Source organism: Ovis canadensis, chromosome 10 (genome assembly GCF_042477335.2).
Source record: "Ovis canadensis isolate MfBH-ARS-UI-01 breed Bighorn chromosome 10, ARS-UI_OviCan_v2, whole genome shotgun sequence".
Taxonomy (NCBI): domain Eukaryota; kingdom Metazoa; phylum Chordata; class Mammalia; order Artiodactyla; family Bovidae; genus Ovis; species Ovis canadensis.
This window is the reverse complement of record NC_091254.1, coordinates 27,886,475-27,908,542: the sequence shown is the minus strand read 5'-3', so window position 1 is coordinate 27,908,542 and position 22,068 is coordinate 27,886,475. Positions and strand designations below refer to the sequence as shown.

General features: G+C 44.2%; 1 protein-coding gene across 5 annotated transcripts in view; it reads left to right on the top strand.

The window, feature by feature from the left end:
* ENOX1 (ecto-NOX disulfide-thiol exchanger 1) overlaps positions 1-22,068 on the top strand; it is a 336,022-nt gene that overhangs the window by 198,018 nt on the left and 115,936 nt on the right. For all 5 annotated transcript variants that reach the window (XM_069601258.1, XM_069601259.1, XM_069601255.1 and 2 more), the window contains one exon: positions 2,950-3,067. In XM_069601258.1, the coding sequence (XP_069457359.1) occupies positions 2,950-3,067 (118 nt within the window). The remainder of the gene's footprint in view (positions 1-2,949; positions 3,068-22,068) is intronic.

The window sequence follows — 22,068 nt, the reverse complement described above, 5'->3', positions numbered from 1 at the left end:
GCGCTAGCTGTAGCATCCACATGCATACCAAATGAATTCTTTATTATCACTGTTATTATGGTGAATACTGAATGACTTCACAATAATGGGACACTTAAAACGCTAGTGCAATTTATTATGAAGAAGGACATTTTTTATTTTGTTCACAAATTCGGAGAATGTGGCCAGTGACTGATACAATTCTGTTCCTCTGCCCAGGATGATGGATAAGGAGGAGGTGGGGTTTCTCTTCAGTGTTGGGGAGAGGGGGCCAGAAAATCAACAGGAGCTCATCTCAGGCTCTCGCAGACACTGACTCAGGACCCATGTCAGGGTTGATTTTCAGGAGGAAAGCGTCCCGGAAATCAGTGATGAACTATCCAAGATGAGTGTTCTGAAACACTCATTGGAATCCATAAAGCACAATTCAGATGTGGGAATGATCTGCCTATGAATTGTTTACTTTTTTGGCTTCGCATAAAACCAGACCTACTAGGAGAAATGTTAAAAGAAGGGCAGGTGGCTTGACGCTAGATAAATCCAGACCTACCAAATCTGGCATTAGTACGTGAGTGTCAGCAACTCACTGATGCATCGGGCTTCCTGCCATGTCTGATGCTGCTCCCCTAGCCCTGCCGCCTCCCCTGTGCAGGGCCATCCTCTTCTTTGCTGAACAGGACACGCAAAGCGTTCCGGCTTTGTCCCAAGGAACCCTGCTTGCTTCACTCCCTCCTGGGAGGCAGAAACGGAAGCAGTCCAGAGAGATGCTCCTGGAAAGGGTCTTTGTGTCTCCCTGCCACTCCCACTGCCTCTCTTGATATACCAGGAAATAGAATTCTAAATTACCTTTGATTTTCTCTCCTCCATGTCGCCTAACTGATTAAATACCAGTTGGCAATTTAACATTGTGGATGATTTCTCAGTTGCATATAAGCTTGATAATTGGCTTGATTTTCTCCACGTTCCCGTGAACAGCATCTGTTAATTATCGGCAACACCTTTATAGATTTATTAGAGTGTACTAGTGATTTACTGCTGAACCAGAGGCACCCTGTGGAAACACCCACAGCTTTTTGTTCCCCCTTCAATTTTTTTTTCCTTTCCATCACCCTTCCCCATGAGAGCAGCTACTGTATGACAGTTTGTCATTAATTGTAAAGACTAAACAACAGACCCTTTCAGCCTCCTTTATTCTTTCCACCTGAAGTTTCTTTGTTTTGAGTATTTTCAGGCCACCTCCTGGGGAAAGTGGGCTCCTTGTCAGTGGAAAGATTAGCTGTCCACAATCTAAAAACCTCCCCACTAATCACATGTGACATCCACCTGCGAGCTCCGATGGTGTTATTTAAGATGGAATTGGAACCTCTCTCTGCTGGGTGGCACGGTCAAATAAGGGAACGCTGCCTTCATCCTTGTGCCGCTCAGGACTGCCCTGTGACGGGTGGTCCTGTCCCAGGGATGTCCCTTCTACCTCTCCTTCTCTCTGTCTTACGTGACTTCCCTGTTTCTGCAGTAGTGGTTCCTGGGGTTCAGAGCTGATCGTGCGAGTGTGATTGGCGAAACATAATTCCCCATCCATTGTGCTTCAGTTACAATCTGTGCACTATGGAGAGAGGAGAATTGAGAGAACCTATAACAGAATAATACAGACACATCCATCCATTGAAAGGGCACTTTGTGTTTAAAGTCATGCCATTAATACATTAGTGTTGTGATTTAGTTTTATTGTGAGTCATACATTTATTTATTATAAAGTGAAATTATATTAACTGTTTGACTTTTATTTAGAGACTTTGGTTTAAATGGGGAGAAAAACAATAATGCAACCCTGCTCTTGTTTTTTTTCCCCCTTTGAGGCCAGAACATGTAAGAGAACAGAATAGATAAGAATTTATAAATATATATTATCCAGCAAAAATAGTAGTATACTAATTTAATATAAACCATTACAGTATCCTGATTTTTAGGCACAGTAGTAAACAATTTATTATGTAATTCTTTATATTTGAAAATGAATTTTAACATAACACTTTTCCATTCAAACAGCCTTGTATTACTACTGTCTCGTTTATGTGTGAGTAGACTGAGACTCAAAGAAATTAAATGCCTTGATTACAGTCACTTCTCTGGGAAACAGAGAAAAATACAGTCCTTAGATCTTAAAGGGATCCTAAAGCAACCATTGCATCACAAACAATAAACCCCTGTGATAATGTGAAACACCAGAAAAGAAGGCATCTGCTTTTATTTTGTCCTGGAACACCTTTGGATATCTGAAGTGTGTGTGTGTGTGTGTGTGTGTGTGTGTGTGTGTGTGTGTGTGTGTGTGTGAGAGAGAGAGAGAGAGAGAGAGAGCACATGTGGGCACATACATTCAGGGACACTATTATGCATGGACTTAATTTTCAACTTAATGAACCAATCTCACATGATGCTAAGAATGTCACGTTAACCTGTTTATTAACTTGTTTATCCTCAAAACTCTTATTGTCACACTATCTCAGTGAGTGAATTGACCCTAAGAAAGATGAAATATACCTAAAATGACCCCAGTAGTTCAGTGGTAGATGAGGCCTTTTCAAAAAATTCTCCTGTGTGCATTCCTAATCACTAGCTGAGTCCCTCCATTGTGCCATTCCTGGTAATAGACATTTCTGTGGGAGCCTCAAAACAGCCCTGCCAGGGTGGATGTTATTGCCCCCATTTTTACCAAAGAGGAAATTAAGACTCAAGAGATTGAATATCTTGCTAACGACCCCTTGACTCACCTTTGGTGAGCAGGGATTTCTCGCGAATCAAATCCCTTGGTCTGTCCGCACCCCAGACCCCGCAGAACTCCCCTCTGGGTTAGGTGGGGCAGTGTTTGGGAGGTGAAGACATGTCTGTGTCAGTCTTAATCCCCCGAGAGACCGCTGAGAAAGCAGTGTCATGTGTCTGCGACTCTGACGCCCGTGGATCCTCTGCTTCCAGGAACTTCGGAATGCTCAGAGTGAGCAGCTTATGGGCATCCGTCGCGAAGAAGAGATGGAAATGTCGGACGATGAGAACTGCGACAGCCCCACTAAAAAAATGAGAGTCGATGAATCAGGTAACGCTGGTCACCTCCACACCCTTGTGAGCTACCATAATGATCTTCCTAATCTTAGCTGGGGCGTACATACCGGCAGGTGATCACATCACTCACTTTTATTTGAGTTACGCTAAACTGCTCTTCTTTGAGTGATTCTGCCTTTTATTAATAGAACTTGAAATTCCTTCTTGGAAACATAATGATTTAAATTGTCCCAGTCGTTCCTTATCTGCATGAGTCTGGGCCTGTTAAGACTTTATTTTTCGGGGACATTTGTCTGTTCCCATAAAAATCCTCTTCCAGAGTGTGGCAGCCACTGCCGATGCTGAAATACAGATAAAATTTGGTTTCAGTCAGTGCACTTCTTTCATGGAAAATGTTTAATCCCTAAAGAAGGTTTCTAGCCTCCAAAGCAACATGCTTGGAGAATTAGATTTTTTTCCAATAAATTTTAGTTCCTAACCTGTGATCAAAGGGATGGCCCTATTTGGTACCAAGAAAGGGGCATCAGTCCTTGAGTTGTAAAAAGGAGAGAGGCTTAGAGAGAATCTTGCTTTATATGCTCTGACTAATCTGAGATGCCGACTTAAAACTCTTTTTCTCAAATTGTGTGTAATTCCCTTGGTGTTGTATCAATAAAAGCACGCAGGGGAAATGCTCACTCAGAGGTAGGAGACACCCAGGGAGACTGCTTGTCTGAGGGGAGGAGTGTTGCCTGAAGGGGCTGGGAATAACCACCATTGCCACCAAAAAGGGAATAAAACAGTCCCCTCTCCCAGGCCTTTTAACAGAAGGACTCAGGTGACCAGGAACAATGGATTTTTATGAATTTGTTAGTAGAGGCCAAAATCAGGATTACAAAATGATCAGGTCATCAGGATTTCAAAGTTGTCAGTTAGGCTGCTTCCGTGCCTTGGCCGTTGTCCGTGGTGCTGCTGTGAACGCAGGATACGTGTATCTTTTTGAATTACAGTTTGTCCAGGTGTATGCCTAGCAGTGGGATTGCTGGATCATACGGTCATTCTATTTTTAGTTTCCTGAGGGACTTCCAGGCTGTTCTTTACAGCGGTTGTTCCAACTTACATTCCCACCAACAGTGTCGGGGTGTTCCCTTTTCTCCATACCCTCTCCAGTGTTTATTATTTGTAAACTTTTTTAATGATGGCTGTTCTGATCGGTGTTTTGGTTTGCATTTCTCTAATAGTTAGCGATACTGAGCATCTTTTCATGTGCCTGCTTGCCATGTGTATGTCTTCTTTGGAAAAATGTCTATTAAGGTCTTCTGTCTATTTTTAAATAGGGTTGGTTGTTTTCTGTTGTTGTTTATTTGTATGAGCTATTTGTATATTTTGGAGATTAAGCCTTTGCCAGTCACATCTTATTTTCTTACAGTCCGTAGATTGTCTTTTCATTTTTTTTTTTTTATGGTTTCCTTTACTGTGCAAAACCTTATAAGTTTGATTAGGTCCCATGTGTTAATTTTTTAATTTCTATTGCCTTGGGAGACTCACCTAAGAAAATATTGGTATGATTTATGTCAGAGAATAATTTTCCTATTTTCTAGAAGTTCTATGTTGTCATGTCTTATGTTTAAGTCTTTAAACCATTTTGAGTTTATTTTTGTGCATGACATGGGCGTGTGTTCTAACGTCATTGATTTACATGCAGTTGTACAGCTTGCTCAGCACCATCTGATGAAGATATTTTTTCCCCATTGTATAGTCTTAGTTCCTTTGAAAGAGATTAATTGACCATAGGTGTGGATTTATTTCTGGACTCTGTTCTGTTCCATTGATCAATATGTCTGTTGTTGTACAGATAACCACACTGTTTTGATTACTGCAGCTTTGTGGTATTGTCTGAAGTCTGGGAGAGTTATGCCTCCTGGAGACAACCTAAATGTCCATCGACACATGAATGAGTAAAGAGAATGTGGTACATATGCAGAAGGGAATACTACTCAGCCATAAGAAAGAGTGAAATAATGCCATTTGCAGCAACATGGATGCAGCTAGAGACTATCATACTGAGTGAAGTAAGTCAGAGAAAGATAAAGACCACACAATCTCATTTATGTATGGAATCTAAGATACGGCACAAATGGACCTATCTGCACAACAGAAATAGACTCACAGACACAGAGAATAGCCTTGTTGTTGCCAAAGGGGAGCGGGGGTGAAGGAGCGGGATAGACTAGGAATTCGGGATTGGTAGATGTAAGCTATTACACTTAGACCGGATAAACAGCAAGGTCCTGCTGTACAGCGCAGGCAACTATAATATATCCAGTCTTCTGGGATCCATAATGGAAAAGAATGTATGTGTATAACTGAATCACAGCAGAGAGTGGCACAGCAATGTAAATCAACTATACTTACATTTTTTTAACTAATGAATTTAAAAAAAATTTTTATAAGCTATCAGAACGCTCTGTTTCTGCAGTGCTTTAGGAGAGAATAAGATGATCACAAGAAAAAGCTCCTGCACAGGAGCATACAGAGGGGAGTTTCGTTGCCTTAGAGCAGTGGTTCCTGAAAACATTGTTCCCCAGCCCAGCGATATTAGCATCCCCTAGGAACTTATTCAAAATGTAAACTTCTTGGGTCCTACTCAGGACTTACTGAATCATCAACTCCAAGGGATGGGGGAGGAGGGTTGTGAGATCCAAAAATCTGTGATTTTAAAAAGCCCTGTGGGGAATCCTCATGCAGGCTCAAATTTGAGAGCCAGGCCTTAGGAAATTTCCCTTTCATCCTCAAATTCCATTCATTTAAATCTTTCAAAGCCTAGCGTAAAAGCAGGCACCACAGTGCTGTGTTTTGAAGCCATATATCTTTTGTCTGGAAAATGAACCAAACACTTCTGTGTCAATGTAATGTCTCTTATTAAACTGATGTCACATTTCTCGGGACTGCTCGATTATTGGGGTTGGATTTGCTTATGTGAGGAAAGCACCTTCTGCAGAGCATTTCTGTTCTGCACACTTTCATATATCAGAAGAAGAGAGTGAGTTTGGGTGTGACTTTTCTTAAATTCAACGAGCTCTTCCAATAAATAAGTAATTTTTTTCTCAAAAAAAGGCTTTCATCATTTTTGAAGTTTCTAGATGTGGGGCAAGTTTGCACAAAACCTGGATCCTTAACATCCTTATAAGGTAGGTGGGGAAGAAAAGACTAGGCTCAATCAGGAATTCTGATTGAAACTGTAAGTTTTTTTTCTTTTTTGAGAGGTGGTGACATTTCTTTTTAAACAACCTACCAATTTCTCAAGTAAGAAATATGTATAATTTCATACCCTGCTCAGGAGCAGACAAGAATAATAATAAGCCACAGAGAAAATCTTACAGACTGTGGTAGCAAGCATGTACCTATAGAATGACCTGCAATCTCTGCTCGAGAAGAATCCGCAAGATACCAAGGACCTCTCTTCTCAGTCAGGACCAAAGATGCTCCCAGGAGGTTTGACCGAAGAGCCCTTCCCAGACCGCTATGACTTTTTTTTTCCCCCAGGCATCTCATAAGAGCCTGAAATAAGACCTGAGCTTGCAAAACGTTCTCCAGGCTTGTTCCTTGGGTCAGCAGAATTAATGAACTCAACCAGTACATGATCCGCACCAGGTGCCAAGAGCAGAGATGAAAGAACCAGAGAGCAAATGCCAGGCCCTGAGGAGTTTGGAGTCTTTCTTGTGCTTTTCCAAACGAGATGGACCAGAGAACGTGGCATGTGGTTTATGAGCGAACTGCAGGACTGATGAGATGGAAGGGAAAGCCACCCTTGTTCCACCGGGCCCTCAAGACCCTGCCAAAAGGCAGGTGGTGGTTCTCTCAGCCCAGCCTATTCAGGGGACACAGCCTGAGAGCAGGAATCCCTTTGATCTTTGGCCAAGCCTCAGACAAAAGATCCCTGTGAACTGCTGAAAGTGGCTCAGGTTCGGCTGCCTGCACTGCAGCCTGAGGGAAACGGGTCTTTCGGAAGCATCTCTTTAGGTAACGGGCCACTCATTTTTTTTTTTAGCTACAAATTTGCATGTCTAGTCACCTCTTAGCAGGCCTCTGAAGACAGCACTTTACTGCACTGACACGGAAGCTGCCAGACTCGCAATAGAAGTAAGCTTCTGCATCTTTTCCAGTGATTCCAAACCTTTTTGACACCAGAGGCTGGATTCACGGAAGAGATTTTTTCCATGGACTAAGGGATAAGGGTATCGTTTCAGGATGATTCAAGCACATTGCATTTATTGTGTACTTTATATCTATTATTATTACATCAGCTCCACCTCAGGTCATCAGGCATCAGATCCCAGAGGTTGGGGTTCCCTGCTCTAAGGAATCCCCTGGCCCTTCCTCTTCTTCTGAAATCTTGAGATTTTCCCTCAGACCTTTCTGGCAGCAGCTGACCCAGAAATTCTTAGAAATGCCAGGAGGGGATCTCCTCCTGGGAGCCTCCTACCAGTCCTGCCTTCCCAGAACAAAAAAACAACCTCCACAGGTTTTATTTCTGATGGGGAGATAGAGAGAATGGACTTTGGTTTTTGGAAAAGGAAAGATTTCTATGATACCTTGAGTTTAATTTTTTCTTTTAATCAAAGTTTTTCAGGCCATCTCTGCTCTTCTGATTAAGAAGAATGCTTCCTTGTACTTTGGCTGTTTACCACTCCTGGTAATTTACAGTGTGTCTTTGGCCAGAGTTCGCCCAGACCAGCTGTCCCTTCCACTCTGGGCAGGCTGGTCACTGAGGCTCAGCAGGTGACTCTTAAAGAGGGAAAAGGGATTTGCTGGAGCCAAACTGAAATGCTGATGAAAATGAAAATGAGTTTTGTTATTACATTTGAAAATCAAGACAGACGTATCAAAGCATTCGTTCGGGAAGATTGGCATCCTGCTCCAAAACCCCTGAAGATAATTGCTGATAAAAATTCAGATGCATTGTTGCACAGTCTGCCTCCTGCTGCAATCAAGCCAAACTTTTAAAACCTAGTGTATTCCTACTTCCCTCTCTCTCTCCTGTCCACTCCCTCTCCCTCCCTCCCTGCAGCTTGCTTCTCCCTCAGCTTTCTCCTTCCTCCCTCCAGATTGGCAGGGGAGGGGGCGCAGGAGTGCGCTGGAAGGAAGGGAAGGAGAGAGGAAGTCTGTCCTAAATCCTAAGGCCTCCTTTGGCAGAACCTGATGAGCATCAGTGTTGAGAGAGTTCATGCATCTTGTGAAGCCCTCCCGACTAGCACATGACAAGTAACTCAGTGGCTGTTAACTCTGCCTCTTAATCATCCTTCAACACCTGGTCCTGGGCTTTTCACCAAGTAAGTGCTCAATAAAAGCGGGTTGACTTCAGTCGCATCACCTTCTTCTTCCTGTCTGTTTTGGATGGTGCCATCCCGTAAGTCAGAGGATGGTAGTCTTAAGAACACTTGCTTCGGTTAAATGGCAATGTCAGGCATGAAGTGGCGTGTTCAAACAGGGATGGTTGATTTCTCCACAATGTTCAGAACTTCTGCATGCCCAGAATTCCCATGCCACATGCTGAAGAGGCTATGACCCAGAGAGTTGAAACTCTAGTATTAACCTAATGGTCAGCAAGCATTTGTTAGTCACCTTCTTGTGTTCAAGGCACTATGGACCCAGGGGTACGGGGAGAGTTTAGACACAGTCTGCCTTGCCCTCCAGGCTTAAGATACTTTTTGAAGAGAAATATGAACATTTTTTAAGTTAATAGAAATGCAGTGCCTGAAGCCAAATATGTTTCAAGCCATTAATTTAAATTCAGTATAAAACAAAATGAGCATCGCTTCCAGTGTGTGTACCTCACGCAGTATTTGGTGAGTATACATTACATGTTGAACACAGATTTGAGAAAAGTAAAACTAAAACAGCCCTTGCTTAACACACAACCCTTAAACCATTCCATAATGTACAGACACTCTTGGGTTTTAACTACACCTCATTTAAACTCGGAGTTCTTTGTAGGGACAAATACTCTTAATTATGAAGAGTGTTGTCCAGGTTGTTGATTTTCCAGAGACTCAACCACAGCATAGGTACAGACTTCTTTTTAATTCCAGTAAGAAGTCAAACAAGGATTTTTGACAACTGAGTCAGATTAGGGACTCATAAATGGGTCAGCAGTATTCAGTATGTCTGAAGTTTCATTTACAGCCGGAAGTCAGGTTAAAAGATTAATAATCATAAAGCTCTCTCTGGCTGTCCCTGATCTCTTTGAACACCAGGACTGCCTTCATTTTTCTGATTCAGTTTATTTCCTGGAAGAAAGTGCTTTTGAGAGCCATGAAGGAGACCCAACAGAGATATTCCAATTAGACACCAGCCCCAGAGGCTCACCTAAGGTGTTTGTAGATTTCCCGTTTTCACATGTGATGGTAACCCAAAAGGGAAATAAGAATGGTGATGTGTGTCCATCAGTCGCCACCGAGTTAAACATGAGCATTTTATTACCACAGTTGAGTGTCTCCTGGGACCTCCAGGGCCAGACAAGAAGATGTGATCAGCTACAACCTACATGGATTCAAGATGAGGAAATCAGTCTTCAGAAGTGCGCTGAGCAGCCAGCTTTGCTCCTAATCTCTTGACATGGAGCTTCATTTGCAAGCAGTCCAGGCTTCTGCTCTGTTTCTTCCTTTGTATTTTAATCTTGCTAATCTTGCCAAAGGAAATCAAATCGATGTTTATTTGGGGCAGATTTTTCAGTTCCCTGGTGATTTCGTGTGCAGCTGCAGTTCTTATCTCATGATGGATGTATTTCTGAGAAGTGTATAAATCATTCTTTACCTTTTATATGTAAGAGGTGTGCGTCGTGCGTGCTAAGTCGCTTCTGTTGTGTCCAATTCTGTGCGACCCCATGGACTGTAGCCCGCCAGGCTCCTCTGTCCATGGGATTCTGCAGGCAAGAATACTGGAGTGGGTTGCCATGCCCTCCTCCAGAGGATCTTCCTCACCCAGCTGTCAAACCCACATCTCTTCGGTCTCCTGCATTGGCAGGCGAGTTCTTTACCACTAGCGCCACCTGGAAAGTCCCAACCCTGTGGTGGAGGGTTGCTTGTCACAGCAACACACCTGTCCCACCAAAGCGTGCTTATCTGTTGTGTAAATTCACATTTGGAGCTTAAACTCTCTTTAAGCCAAATCCCTTTATAATCTTGTTTTTCTATAGCACACAACAATGCCGTATTCCCAACATCGCTCTCACATATGCACAAATTTTCCATAATCGTGTGTTTTGTGTCGAATCAGTTCATGTTGCTGAAATTGTGCTATGTCTCAGAGACCGTGGATTTTCCCTAATGCCTCAGCCACTTAGCTGTGTGGCCCCTGCAGAGAACCAGGCGAGCCCTGGCAGAGAGTCTCTGCCTATCCACGCCTGGCCCGCCTAGCTTGGAGCCCAGGGGGTTCTCTGCTTGGTTTCCTGGGTGACAGACAGTCCAGCACGTGCTTCCAGCCCCGCTGCATTTGCTCCCTGAAGCCCTGGCTTCCTGCCTGGTGACAGGAGCCCCCAGAGTGTGGTGAAGGGCACCTGGGCGGATGGGCAGATGGCAGCTAGTGGAGAAAAGCGGGGAACTCATCAAGCAATGTTTAGAAAGGGAGAGGCGCAGAGACCTTGACCCAGAGGGAGTGTAGACAAGTGACCGGTGGGCAACTTGAGGTCACAGCACAGCTGCCCCTGACCCGCCTGTGGTACTCGGATGCCTTTCAGCTGCCAGGAGCACTGCGGTCTACATTACAGTTTATTGTGTTTCCTGGGCATTTCATTCTGATAAGGTTTGATTGCGGGATCATTACGTTGGGGAGTAGATTTAATCCTGTTTTCTTAGCAGGCTCTAAGGACACTGAGGGAATATTTATGTAATAAGATGCAAAGTTGCTATGGAAAATACTATAGCAACCTAGCATCTTCCCAGAGCCAGGCAGCCACTTGTAACAGCAATCTAAATTTACATTTATTTTAGTGTCATTTTATCGACACTCTTAGTATCTCATTCTGACAGGATGTTAAAATATGTTTTCAGCTTGCATTTGAGCAAAATTAACACAGTGTTGTTGGAATTTAACTGGGGTTTGCACAACTTCTGGAAAAAACAGCAGAGTATTTTCGAGTGAGTTTAGATGACAATCTGGGTAAGTTTGCGACGCTTTTCTTTTTCCTTTCTAAATGTAAAAAAGAATTCTTTAGCAGCATTTATTCCTAATTTTTCCTCTTAGTTTGTAACTAAAAGTCAGAATTTCTGATTACAAAATGAGAATTATTCTTTTCAAACTTGATGTAATTTTTTAAGTGCCCACCTAATCTTTCTAGTTGGTGCTTATAGAAAACGCTTTTAGTAGATCAATCCATTGCCCTCCGGCAGGCTGTAGCACTTCAAAAATGAAATTATTTTTTACATAAAAAATACTTGTTAATTTTGGAGAATCTAATTATTGCCAATAATAAAAGATAAAACTGTGTTAGTTATAACAAGACAAAAGACTTTAGTTTTTAATTCTGTTTCTTCTGCACAGCCTAACTGTATAAGCATCTTTGTATATATTTTTAAAGCTCAGAAACAATTCTATATGATTTTGTTTTCAGTCAGACCAATTTGTATGGCAAGTGAGGTTTTTTTAAAGCTTTTTTTATATGTTAATGAAACAGAAAATATAGAGCAAATGCATGTGTATCCTTTCTGGGTCATAGACTCCTTCCTGTGAACCTTTATGATTTGAAGCTGTAGTCTCTGAGGTGGTCAGAGTAGATACCTAAGGTTATTAAAGCCTGGAAATTGGGCCAGCCTTCCGCATAGCATCTTTCGGGTCCCTTAAATGTGAGCATGGCGGAAAACCATACAGATATGTAGCTGGTTGGTAGTGGAAAGATAGTGTCTATTGATTTTCGTCTCTACCTTTCCATCTGAAATCTTCAAGTGTGACTATAACACTGGTAAAGTAGGACATTGGCCAAAATAATCGATACCAGACCTTATTAAAACATACGCTACTACCAGCTTCTTAGCCCTGATGTACTGTTCGTGAACACAATCTTCCTAATTCTGTGCTTTTATACTGCATTGTTCAAGACAGTTAGCGATATGTAGTGACTGTACCTTGACTTCTAACAGTGTTGCCCATAAGCTTCATTAATCGCAGACCTAAAGATGCTAATGTCTGCTGCAGGAAGACAGACCATGAGAACAGACGTCCAGTAGAATCTCAGTGAGCCATACACATTTAAGTGCCATAGAACTATGGAGAAAGTAATTTAAAGGAGTAGCACTAATTATTTCTGCCCTTTCTTAGATAGTCCACCTGCTATTTATGATACTTGGAAGCCCTGGACAGGGAAAGTGAAAGTGAGAGTCACTCAGTCGTGTCCTACTCTTTGCGACCCCATGGACTATACAGTCCATGGAATTCTCCAGGCCAGAATACTGGAGTCGGTAGCCTTTCCCTTCTCCAGGGGATCTTCCCAACCCAGGGATCAAACCCAGGTCTCCTGCACTGCATGTGAGATCCTTTACCAGCTGAGTCACAAGGGAAGCCCAAGAATACTGGAGTGGGTAACCTATCCCCTCTCTAGTGGATCTTCCCGACCCAGGAATCGAACCAGGATCTCCTGCATTGCAGACAGATTATTTACCAACTGAACTATCAGGAAAACCCAAATGGAATTATCACATTTGATTTTCTGTATTTTACAGCTTCCTAGACCATATTGTCTTGCAGTTTCCTGTTCTAAGTATGATCATATTTGCATAGCTATTAAACTAAAGATCTAAGAAATCGTGCAAGTTCTAATCTAGGCAGCCATGTGAAGCTCTTTGTTTTTAATATTTGCTTATTTATGGCCACGCTGGTCTTCGTTACCACGCACGGGCTTTCTCTCACTGTGGTGTGCAGTCTTCTCTTGTTGTGGAGCGTGGGCATCAGTACTTGAAGCCCAGGCTCTGTAGTTGTGGTGCACTGGCTTAGTTGCTTGGGTCTGGGATCTTTCCCAGGGCAGGGATCGTATCGGGGTCTCTTTGTACTACAAGGTGGTTTCTTACCCACTGGACCACCAGAGAAGCTCCTCATCACAAGGAGATTGGCAATGAGGAGTCTCTTCATCAGATGTGGAAGAAATGCTTAGAAATCATTTTGTATACCCCTCTCTTTGCACAGATAGGACTGTGCAGCTCTCCATTGAGAAGTTATGTTATTTGCCCAAGATAGTAAGTAGAAGGTCCAGAACTCAGTACTAGTTCCCTTCCTTCCAGGTTGATGATCTTGCTATGGCACCACTCTGTGCATGTTAGAGGGGGAAAGGCTCCAGAATATCCCTCAGATGCCTTGAATGGCATCAACAGAGTCAGTGAAATCTGCCAAGGACATTGAGTGCCTGCCTCGTGCCTGGCGCCATGAGGCCATTGGGAGGCAGAGATAGACTGGGTATGTTCGTTACCTGAAAATGTTCATCCTGACCGAGCTCATTGCGGCTGTCTCTTAGTCTTCCCGTTACTCTCGGGATTTTCTGCTGACTAGAAAGAAGTTACAGGCGGAGCATGTGGCAAACTGTTCTCTAGCCCATGCCAGCTGAAACGCCAGCTTCTAAAAATATTCAGGAAACTGGCACAATCCCTTTTCAAGTTGAGTGATATTTTTTTCCTCAAAAACAACCTGTTCTGTGGCTTTGAACAAGAAGAAGACCTGCTTTGAAGAAGTGAAGTATTTACATGGGGGAGGAATCGTGCCATGTCATGTACACCTTTGATAAACCAGATAGATACAGTCTTCCAATGGAAGCCCAAGTGTTCCATTCCCTGACTCTCCGGAAAGGCGAAGAGGAAAATAAAACTACCCCAAATGCAAGCGCAGATGTGATGATTGATCGAGAATGATCCGAGCTACAGTATTAGTTCTTTGATTTCCCAACTCATGTTTTCTCTGCATGCCCAGGGACTCGGAGAGCCTACCTGAAAATCATTCATTGACTTTCCATCTAATTTCAAGACCTGTTGAAGCATTCTCCCTCCTTCCTTGCTCCTGAGGCTTCTTCTTTATGGCATGTACCCCTCAATCAATCTGGAAAATATATGTCTGAAGGAGAGCATCTATAGTAGTAATCTTATTGAGATACACAGACTCGGGCATGTTTCGATTGGAACAAGATCTTAGAAGTATTATGTCCTGTCCTTTCTTACCCTATGTTGAAAATTATAATGACAAAAATGTAGTTTTTTACTCCCAACAATAAGTAGCTGGAATGCTGAATAAATTCTGCAAGTTTGTATTAGTGATTTTTTTGTAATTACGAGTTTTTAGGCAAAACTTAAGTGGTAACTCGAGTTTGGCAAATCTCTTGGAAGCAGGATAAGAGATTTAATTCTATGTTTTAATTGAAGGATAATTGCTTCACAGAACTTTGTTATTCTTTTCTTTAGTGATTTACCAGTTGTTTCAGAAATGTCTCCACTTGCCATTCTAGACTTTTCTTCTAGTTAGATAATCTGGACATTGTAAAGCTAGCCATTTCTCTATCCTCAGCCCTTTGTTTCCATGAAATTGTCTTAAGCAATGCCATAATACAAAGCAATGATAAAACAAAAACAAATATTTAGTGAACTCTTGCTTGCAATGCATATGGGACCATGATATCATGTCTTGCGATGCCGTATTAAGGAGGAAAAGTAGCAAAGTCTTGTAAGACTGTATGAGACTTAGTCTTTGAACTGAGCATGTTGTTTTCCTACTCTGAAAAATCCCAGTAGCTACCAGAGATCTCCTTTCCTTGGAATAACACTGGATCGTGGGTCCATACTGCATGTGCTCTCCACACCCTCAGAAATCACAGCCAAAACTAACAGATAAACTCGCACAGGCAGAGCCGTGAATGCTGCGAGGATCTGAAAAGAAGGGCAAATCTATTCAGCTGAATTCTGTCATCCTGGAGAAAGTTTGCTTGGTTTTTGTTTGTTTGGTTTTTAATTTGTTTGTTTAAGTAAATAATGGTGAGATAGACTTTGTACCATCTACTCCTTCAGGACTAGGTCAGAATCTTTGAACCTCTCTGAATGGCCACCACCTTGCAGAGTACACAGTCAATGGACAAGAATGTGTTAACCAAATGGATTGGAAATAAAAACTAGGAAGAACCAATTCATCTAATTTTTTAATCTGTTGAAGGATATTTTTTCAGCTTAGATGCCCCCCCCAAAAAAAATCTATTATCTGTTTGATCCTCACAGTACTGACCATGTTTTTCAGATGAGAACCCTGGGGTCTAATGGAGGTTGACTAATTGCCCCCAGGTCTCATAACTGGCATATAGCTGTAAAGCCCCTTCTCTCTTTCTAACACTGCTCTGCCTCGCTCTTGCATATTGTATAATCTGTGTCTGCAGGACTCTCTGAGGTTGACAAGGGCGGATGCTGGGATGCAGAACAGCCCAGCCAGCGTCCTCTTGGAACTGCTGCCCCTCAGATGCACGCGGTGGTCCCTGAATCGCCACGTGTGTTCTGTTCCTCCTCACTTCTCTGTGGGAGCCTCTTCCAGAATTATGCAGAGACATCTGCATGTTCCTGTTTAGAGCAGGAAGAAGGGTGTGTTCTTTCAGGTCATTAAAAGATGGGAGACTTGGCAAGGTGACGGATGGAGCTAAAAGGGAAAACAACAAAGAAATATGTCAGGTAATGTTTGAAACCATTTTTCTCCTGGAACTAGGTTGAGATGATTGCAGATGGGAAAATAGAGCTTTTTTTTTCCTTTGGTAGTAACAGAAAGTTGTTAGGTCCTTGAGCTTTTGAAATAGAAATCAAAACTTAGATTGGACATTTTGCCCATTCTATATAACATTTAGGCTCCAAAGGAATAGTGTAATTGACGCCAGGCCATCAACACCATGTTAACAAAGCACTTGATATAAAACCATCCGTGGCACCTTCTCTCCCGAGTTCAATAAAAAGCTAGTAAGCAGAGAACTGCTTTCTCAGGGGAATTCTTTTCACCTTTCAGAAACAAAATATTTCATGCTAATTCCTGCTTAATTGGAGGGAAGTCATTTCTTTAAAATCATTGAATATGAGCTTGAAGTCTGTTCTGTCCCTGACCTTTCTAATTCAATCAAGGTCACCTTCTCAACTTGCCCAAACAGCACTATTTCTCAATTAGAAAAAGGGGCAGTGCTGTTTTAAAGCATTTAGTGTCTGATTAATTGTGCTGAACTGGGGCTTCAGCACTTGCAGAGGGATTCTAAGGCGTCACCAGTAAGAATAAAACATTGCTACCTGAAAAATTATCCCCATCAGAAACATCATTTTAATATGCAAAGCAAGAACTTCTATTTGTGGGGATGTGAGAAGCATGATCATACTCAATATATAGTGGGTTTTAATATCTGAACAACTCTCTCTCAGGGAAAAATATGCTATAATTTAGCCATCCAGACAGTTTATGAAACACACGTACTTTTCCCTGCCCAAGGACTCCAAGAAGATGAATGCTGAGGTTGTTAAAGCAGAGTTTGGTCACACTCAAGCTCTAGGGATGAAAAGAAGTAATGAAAAGAGGTGTCCAGCTGAAGCCGTCTGGCTGGAGGAGAGAACATGAGTTTTGGAAATAAGTTTTTTGTTTGTTTGGCCACACCTTGTGGAATGTGGGATCATCATTCCCCGATAAGGATTGAACCTGCTGCAGTGGAAGCACGGAGTCCTAACCACTGGACCGCCAGGGAAGTCCCTGAAAATGAGCGTTTGAGAGGCTGCTGCTTACATTTCCTTCCCATTTTCTGGGCCTGATTGAGGGATGCCAACCTCACGCTGATGCTCTTATGAAGACCACCTCACCTGGGTGGTCAAACCATTAGAAAAGCTCTGAGAAAGTGGCCTACATGAGTGAGAATTAGTGTTGCTGGAAGAGAGATGTTAGAGTCACTGCAGAGTTCAGAAATAACTTTGAACCAGACCAGGTAAGAGGCTCCCAGAGGAAGTTTCGAGTTGTTTCCAGTGTGGCTCAGCCAGTGATGTCCCTTCTCCAAGACTCGGCGTTCTTGGCAGTAATATAAGGTTCATCCTAAGAGGGTTTCCTCAGCTTTGTAAGAAATAACCAATTAAGGGTTTCCAGGGCATTTTGCAAGTGGTACCGTGACAAGGTGGAGAACATACCGTTGAACAATCACAGAAGGTGAAATGAGTGGTTCCCAGCCCCAGCTGTGAGCGGGGAAGACCTGGGAAGCTTTGCACAACACCAGTGCCTAGAGGTTAATGCCCAGGTACATGTGTTATTACAATACTCCTCAGGCAGGTCTGATGTGCAAAGGATTGGAAACCACTGGCCCGTGATAGGAGAATTGATGGCTGTCAATTATAGGTGGAAAAGAAGGTTAAAAAGGGAGAGATTGTAAGGTAACAAACAGGGAGCTATACTCAGGGCTCTGTGGGGACCTAGAAGGGTAGCATGAAGAGTGGGAGGTAGGGAGGTCCAAGAGGGAGGGGGATATATGTAAATGTATAACTGAGTCACTTGGTTGTACAGCAGAAACTAGCACAACTTTGTAAAGCAACTATACCCCAACTAAAAAGAAGAGAATGAAAATGAAGTAGAAGATAAAAATGTTCAGTCGAGAGAAAGCAACTGAGATAGGCAATGATAAAGGACCAAAGAGAGAAGAAAGGGAGGTAGTTTATTTAAGTATGGCGTGCATGACCCAGGTGGAGAATTCCCCCCGTATCTGTGTGTGATGCATCCTAATAGCCCTCGGTTAATTGGGAAAAAAGACTAGCTGCGAGGAAAAATGAAAGTAGCCTGATGCAGAAAGATGGGATGAGAGCCAAGGACAGAGTTCTTGCTCTTTTCCAATGCTGGGAGAATAGCCAGGGACTGTTTTCTCATCCATCAGCTGTGAGAGAAGAAAAGGAGTGTCTGGGCGTTGGCCAGAGAAAGGCCTCGCAGGACCTACTGACCGGTCTGGGGAGAGCTCGCATGCAGGAAGGGTCTCCACTCCTCCAGTGAGAGGCTGGTCCAAGGGCCCTTGGTCAAGGGCGATTAGTGCCGCCCCTGCCCCACCACCAAGCACGAGGGTGCAGCCCAGCCTCTTCTGGGTGCAGACCGCAAACCTGCTGCAGCCGCGATCTCTCCAGAAATATGGCTGCAAGAAAAAGTAATACACAACCACATCGAGTAGATCAGAGAAATGTGTTTTGGAGACACTGCCTGGAGGATTTATGAAAGCATTCAGTCACAATATCATCACGGGAAGGGCAGTAAGCAGCGTTCAGAGGAGCAGGGAGATAGATGAGCAAAGTGTGAGAAGGCAGAACAGAAGGCAGAAAATCCTGGAAAGCCATGCTGGATGGTACAAGCTTGAGAGGGGAAAATTCCTTTCAATAACAGAAGCCGTTAGGAAAAGGCTGAGAGAAAGCAGGTGTCAAAAAATAATGAAAGAAGCACAAGCCCGAAAGCACGTCACAGAGAAACCAGGGATCTCGTCCCTAAAGGCTAGTGAAGTGGTCCTAAAACTTTGACATGAGAGTCACCCTCAAAGCTTGCTGAAATGCACAACCTCAGACCCCGTGTCAGAAGCTCAGGTTCCGGGGAGCTGGGATGGGTCCAGGAACTCCCTTTTACGAGACACCAAGGTAGGACAGGCAGCGGCTGTGTGTGGAGCAAACTTGGACTGCTGGCTGGGCCACATGCCATTCTGGGCTCCCCTGGTGGCTCAGCGGTAGAGAATCTGCCTGCAGCGCAGAAGACACAGGTTCAATCCCTAGGTGGGGAAGATCCCCTGGAGAAGGGAACGGCAACCCTCTCCAGTGTTCTTGCCTGGAGAATCCCATGGGTGGAGGAGCCTGGCAGGCTACAGTCCATGCGATCACACAGAGTTGGACACGACCGAGTGGCACCCAGGCGCCAGAGTCATTCCACCTTGGTTATGTGTCTAGAGAAGGCAGTAGTCTTTTGTCCTGATGCCAGACACAACATGGGGGCTTCAGCTGGTCTCGGCATTGGTGACAAGGCTCGTGTGGAGGGGAATCACTGCCCACCGCTTCCCAGCAGCCTCGGTTCCTGTTCCTCAGCCTGGGCAGAGTTTATGCTCTGCATAAAACCTGAGGGGAGCGAGAGGCTTTCTTTTTAGCTCACCTGTGTTACCCCAGGTATTTTGGTGTTTTAATAACCTCTTTGTGGAAAAGGCCACTCTTCTTTGTGAAGGATGGTGTCTAGGACTGAGCACACACTTCACGTGGGCTGACCTCCACCGCACATTTCAGAGTGGGGTGTGTCTTGTGTGGTAGCAGCCAGCCATAGAGAAAGAGAGTGTGTGTGTGCGTGTGTGTGTGTGCAGGGGGTTAGAACAAGTAGAAAAACATCACTCCTTGAGGGAGAGGTTTCTTGAAGAAAATTGGAAGTGACTGTTTGTTAAAAGGGAAAGAAATCTGCAGGTTGGGAGGAGAGCGAGGTGAGGAAGGGAGAGCAGTGAATGCCTTCAGGGAAGGCGTGCTGTTTGAAGCTGTTCTCTGGAGAGACCAACTGCCAGCGAGGGCGGAGCACCGTCCCCGTCCCCGGAGAGGGGTGTTGTCTAGGCGGCGAGAGCATGGCCAGGGTGGGGCCCTTGTTTCCGCAAACCTGCATCCTTCTCTTAAAAAAGAAACCTTAAAGCCTTCAGAGTTGGGAGGGAAAGGTAGTCGTGCGCCTTGGAAATAGAAATAGGGACGGAAGGTGGAAAAGCAAACTGAAGTCCGATTTGAAAAGCGAGAGTTGGTGGTAATGCTCTCGATGCATCGGCTGTGGTGACTCGGCGGCCCAGCCACCTCCCCGCGCTGCGTCCATCTCGCCCTTTCGCTGGCACCTGCTCCTCGGGTCCCTGGTGAACATGATCCTCAGCTGGCGCAGCGTGAGCCTCCCTTCAAGGCCCAACCCGCCCCCCAGCAGCCCTCCTTTTCCCAGCCTCTCCCTCCATCCGACACCACAGCATGGGGAGGGGAGAGCAGGTGAGGGACCCCCAGGCCCATCCGCGCCTGTCTCATTTCCCCCCCCCCCCCCCGAGCCCCTGAGGTCAGGCAGGTGTGCTCGCCTAGAGCAGGCAAGGAGCTCAGCTTTGCGGGACTCTGTGCCTCCCCGCGGACTCCTGGCCTTTTAAATGGCAGAGGCACCCTGCTCGTAGAAGAAACAGGCATGCCTCTTTGTTTCACTTACTTCCCTCCAGGACAGTGAATGGGAGAGTTGCGGTGGGGGGTGGGGGATATCAGATATAATAACGTCGATGGAAAAGCAATGAGGTGTGAGGTCAGTTCTCAGCAGCGTCAGTGGCCCAGTGGCGCAGCATAGTCACGGCCACCAGCAGATTGTGTCCTTAGGAGGAGCTCTGTGAACAGGGCGATGGAAGATTGTTTTCTCTTTTCCCGAGTCACCTGCTGCCAGGTGTGCCTGCAGACTCGCACAAGCCATTATAATAACAGGATCCAGCTTACCTGCACTCTTCAAATTACCCTTATTCCACTGACCTCACACAAAGATGCAAACAGACACTGCATTGTGCTTCTCGTGAGCTCTCCCTAATCACAGCTAATGCACAGCCGCTGCAAACAGAAAATGTTATGTCAATGCTAAGTTGTAATAATAATAATCCTGAAGAACAGTAACAGAAGGAATTTCCGCCAGCAGTTGGAAGAAGATTGCTGCTTCAGTGGCGATACAGGTGTTGCTGGAAAACAGATCGATTTCAGTTTGTTGGGAGCAGGAGAGGCTGTCTAGCAGGAGACTAGCTGCGAGGCAGGCGTCTGATGCTCCCCAGCGCTGTGCCAGGATGCTGGAGGCATGCTGTGACATCAGGCCGAGGAGCCAGGGCTTTGTCCTGTCATCTGAGGGCCGTCTGGTCCCCGTCCTGGACCTTTCTGGGCCCATTCAGACCAGGGGAATCTGTGGGAAGAGGGGTCTCTACTACCTTTCCTCCAGCTGAAGACACTTAGAAAAGCACAGCATAGGGGCGTTCAGATGGGTACAGTGCACACTGGAATGTCCTTCAGGACTGAAAGAGCCAGCCTGAGCCCTTGGACCTGGCTGTCTTCATAGAGCCTTAGAAAAAAAAAAAAATTGTATTGAAATACAGTTGGTTTACCATATTGTGTTAGTTTCAGGTATGCAAAAAGTGATTCAGTTATGTATACATACATATATATATAGTATATATATGAAAAGGGCATGGCAACCCACTCCAGTATTTTTGCCTGGAGAATCCCATGGACAGAGGAGCCTGGCAGGCTGTGGTCCATAGGGTAGCAGAGTCGGACACGATTGAAGCGACTTAGCACACGCACAAGCGTGTGTGTGTGTATTCTTTTTTAGATTCTTTTTCCACTATAGGTTATTACAAGATAGTGAATATTGTTCTTTGAGCTATACAGTAGGTCCTTATTGGTTATCTATTTTCTGTATATTGGTATGCATGTTTTAATCCTTCAACTCGTAATTTATCTCTCACCGTATCCCCTTTGGTAACCATCGCTTTTCTGTGTCTGTGAGTCTATTTCTATTTTGTAAATAAGCTTACTTTTTTTCAGATTCCATGTATAAGTGATATCTTATGATAGTTGTCTCTGGCTTACTTCGTTTACTATGATAAGCTCTAGGTCCATGCATGTTGCTGCAAATGGCTATATTTCATTCTTTTTTATGACAGAATAATATTCCATTGTGTATATATACCACATCTTCCTTATCCATTCATCTGTGATGGACACTTAAGTTGCTTCCATGTCTTAGCTGTTGTAAATAGTGCTGCTATGAACATTGGGTGCGTGTATCTTTTCAAATTAGAGTTTTCTGTGAGAGAAGAGTGGCACTTAAGGAATCAGACCTCATCACTTAAGGCTATACTACAAAGCTGCAGTCATCAAAATAGTATGGACTGGCACAAAAACAGACATATAGCACAATGGAACACAATAGAGGCTCAGAAATAAAGCCATACACTTGTGGTCAAGTCAGGGAGCCTCACTAACTGGCCAAAACCCTGATGCTCAGTGGTTGGCAGCCTCAGTGCCGCTGTTTCATCGAAGAGGGACACGGCAC